This window comes from Mandrillus leucophaeus, unplaced genomic scaffold (assembly GCF_000951045.1).
Source record: "Mandrillus leucophaeus isolate KB7577 unplaced genomic scaffold, Mleu.le_1.0 Scaffold182, whole genome shotgun sequence".
Taxonomy (NCBI): Eukaryota; Metazoa; Chordata; class Mammalia; order Primates; family Cercopithecidae; genus Mandrillus; species Mandrillus leucophaeus.
This window is the reverse complement of record NW_012101832.1, coordinates 1796249-1798608: the sequence shown is the minus strand read 5'-3', so window position 1 is coordinate 1798608 and position 2360 is coordinate 1796249. Positions and strand designations below refer to the sequence as shown.

The 2360-nt window shown below is 43.6% G+C and overlaps 1 protein-coding gene across 1 annotated transcript in view; it reads left to right on the top strand.

The window, feature by feature from the left end:
- The window catches only part of MACF1 (microtubule-actin crosslinking factor 1), a 459246-nt gene that overhangs the window by 352442 nt on the left and 104444 nt on the right, over positions 1-2360 (top strand). The window contains exon 51 of the mRNA XM_011977683.1: positions 478-677. Coding sequence (XP_011833073.1) covers positions 478-677 — 200 coding nt within the window. The remainder of the gene's footprint in view (positions 1-477; positions 678-2360) is intronic.

Genomic DNA, 2360 nt, shown 5'->3' with positions numbered 1-2360 from the left:
CTGCTTCAGCCTCCTGAGTAGCTGGGACCACAGGCATGTGCTACCACAACTAGCCAATTTCTAAATTTTTTTTGCAGAGATAGGGTCTTGCTTTGTTGTCCAAGCTGGCCTTGAACTCTTGGGCTCAAGTGATCTTCCCACTTGAGGAGTTCAAGAACAGCCTGGGCAACATAGGGAGATCCCATCTCTACAAAAAATAAAAAATTAACTGGGCATGGTGGTGCATGCCTATAGTCCCAGCTACTTGGGAGGCTGAGGTGGGAGGATCACTTGGGCCCAGGAGGTTAAGGCTTCAGTGAGCCATGATCGGGCCACCGCTTTATCCTGGGTGATAGAGTGAGACGCTGTCTCAAATAAGTAAATAAATAAATAACACTTCTGGGGTCATTTCCTGCAGTATATTAGGAACATAACTTGGGGATCAGGCCAGTTGTTGATGAGAGTAAAGCAATACATTCCCTCATTTCCTCTCTACAGATTCCCGATGGGAAAGGGCCACTGAGGTAACTGTGGCTCGGCAAAGGCAGCTAGAGGAATCTGCAGGTCATCTGGCCAGCTTCCAGGCTGCAGAATCCCAGCTCCGGCCGTGGATGATGGAGAAAGAACTGATGATGGGAGTGCTGGGGCCCCTGTCTATTGACCCCAACATGTTGAATGCACAAAAGCAACAGGTCCAGGTGAGCAGTATAGCAACAAAGAAATTGGAATCACATGAAACTGGGTTTGAATGTTTCTCACAGTAAGTAGATTTCATATGATCGTAGACAAGTCATTTAATCTCTCAGAGTCTCAGTTTAAATGAGGTATTTATAAGGTGTTAATCATGGTGCCTGTAAAATAATAAACAATCAAAAACTCTTATTATTAACAGAGACAGTAAGATGAGTAGATATGAGAATAGGCAGTTTTTCTGTCTAAATTATGGAATTATATTTTACTTGTGGCCAGGCGTGGTGGCTTACACCTGTAATCCCAGCACTTTGGGAGGTCAAGGTGGGCGAGTCACAAGGTCAAGAGATCGAGACCATCCTGGCTAACATGGTGAAACACCATCTCTACTAAAAATACAAAAAATTAGCCGGACGTGGTGGCACGTGCCTATAATCCCAGATACTCGGGAGGCTGAGGCAAGAGAATCTCTTGAACCCAGGAGCCAGAGGTTGCAGTGAGACTAGATTGTGCCACTGCACTCCTGCCTGGACAATAGTGTGACACCGTTTTAAAAAAAAAAAAATTTTTTTCACTTGTAATCCCCTGTGATAGGATCCACATTACTTAATATCTTATATCTGCTGGCTTTACATAGGATTTTCTGTGATCAAACCTCAAAAAAATTGATTTAAGTGCCTAACATCGTAGAAATTTAGGTTGGTCAGGCTGGGTGCGGTGGTTCACGCCTATAATCCTAGCACTTTGGGAAGCCAAGGTGGGTGGATCACCTGAGGTCAGGAGTTCAAGACCAGCCTGGCCAACATGGTAAAACCTCGCCTCTACTAAAAATACAAAAATTAGCTGGGCGTGGTGGCGGGTGCCTGTAGTCCCAGCTACTCAGGAGGCTAAGGCAGGAGAATTGCTTGAACCCATAACACAAAGGTTGCCACAAGCAGAGATGGTGCCACTGCACTCCAGCCTGGGCAGCAGAGCAAAAACTGCTTCAAAACAGAAAAAAAAAAAGAAAAGAAAGAAATTTCGGTTGGTCAAAATTATGTCATTTCCAATGAAATCCTGCCTAGAGGCTTTTCCTTCTTTTACATTCTCCCACAGCCTGGTCCATGTCTTCTCAACCTACCAGGTTCCTTAAGTTAAGACCTAAGAGTGCTTTTTGAAGGAACTGTTTCTTTCAGTTCCTGCATCCAGGTAATTATTGAGTCCTATTTAGTCTACTTACAAATATTTTTCTAATCTGGGGTTTTCAAACTTTTTGGTTTCAAGAACCCCTTTTATTCTCTGAAAAATTACTGAGGATCCCCCAGAGCTTGTGTTTATCTGTTAACATTTATTGTACTAAAATACTGAGGAATTTTAAAAGTATATATTTAAAATTTTTAAATAGCAATGGTAAAACCATCACATTAACCTAAATAACATATTTTTAATGAAAAAATAGCGTTTTCTGAAACATAAAAGTTTAATGATAAGAGTGGCATTGGCCGGGCGTGGTGGCTTATGCCTGTAATCCCAGCACTTTGGGAGGCCGAGGCAGGCGGATCATGAGATCAGGAGATCAAGAGCATCCTGGCTAGCACAGTGAAGCCCTGTCTCTATTAAAAATACAAAAAGTTAGCCAGGTGTGGTGGCGGGCACCTGTAGTCCCAGCTGCTGGGGAGGCTGAGGCAGGAGAATGGCGTGAACTCGGGAGG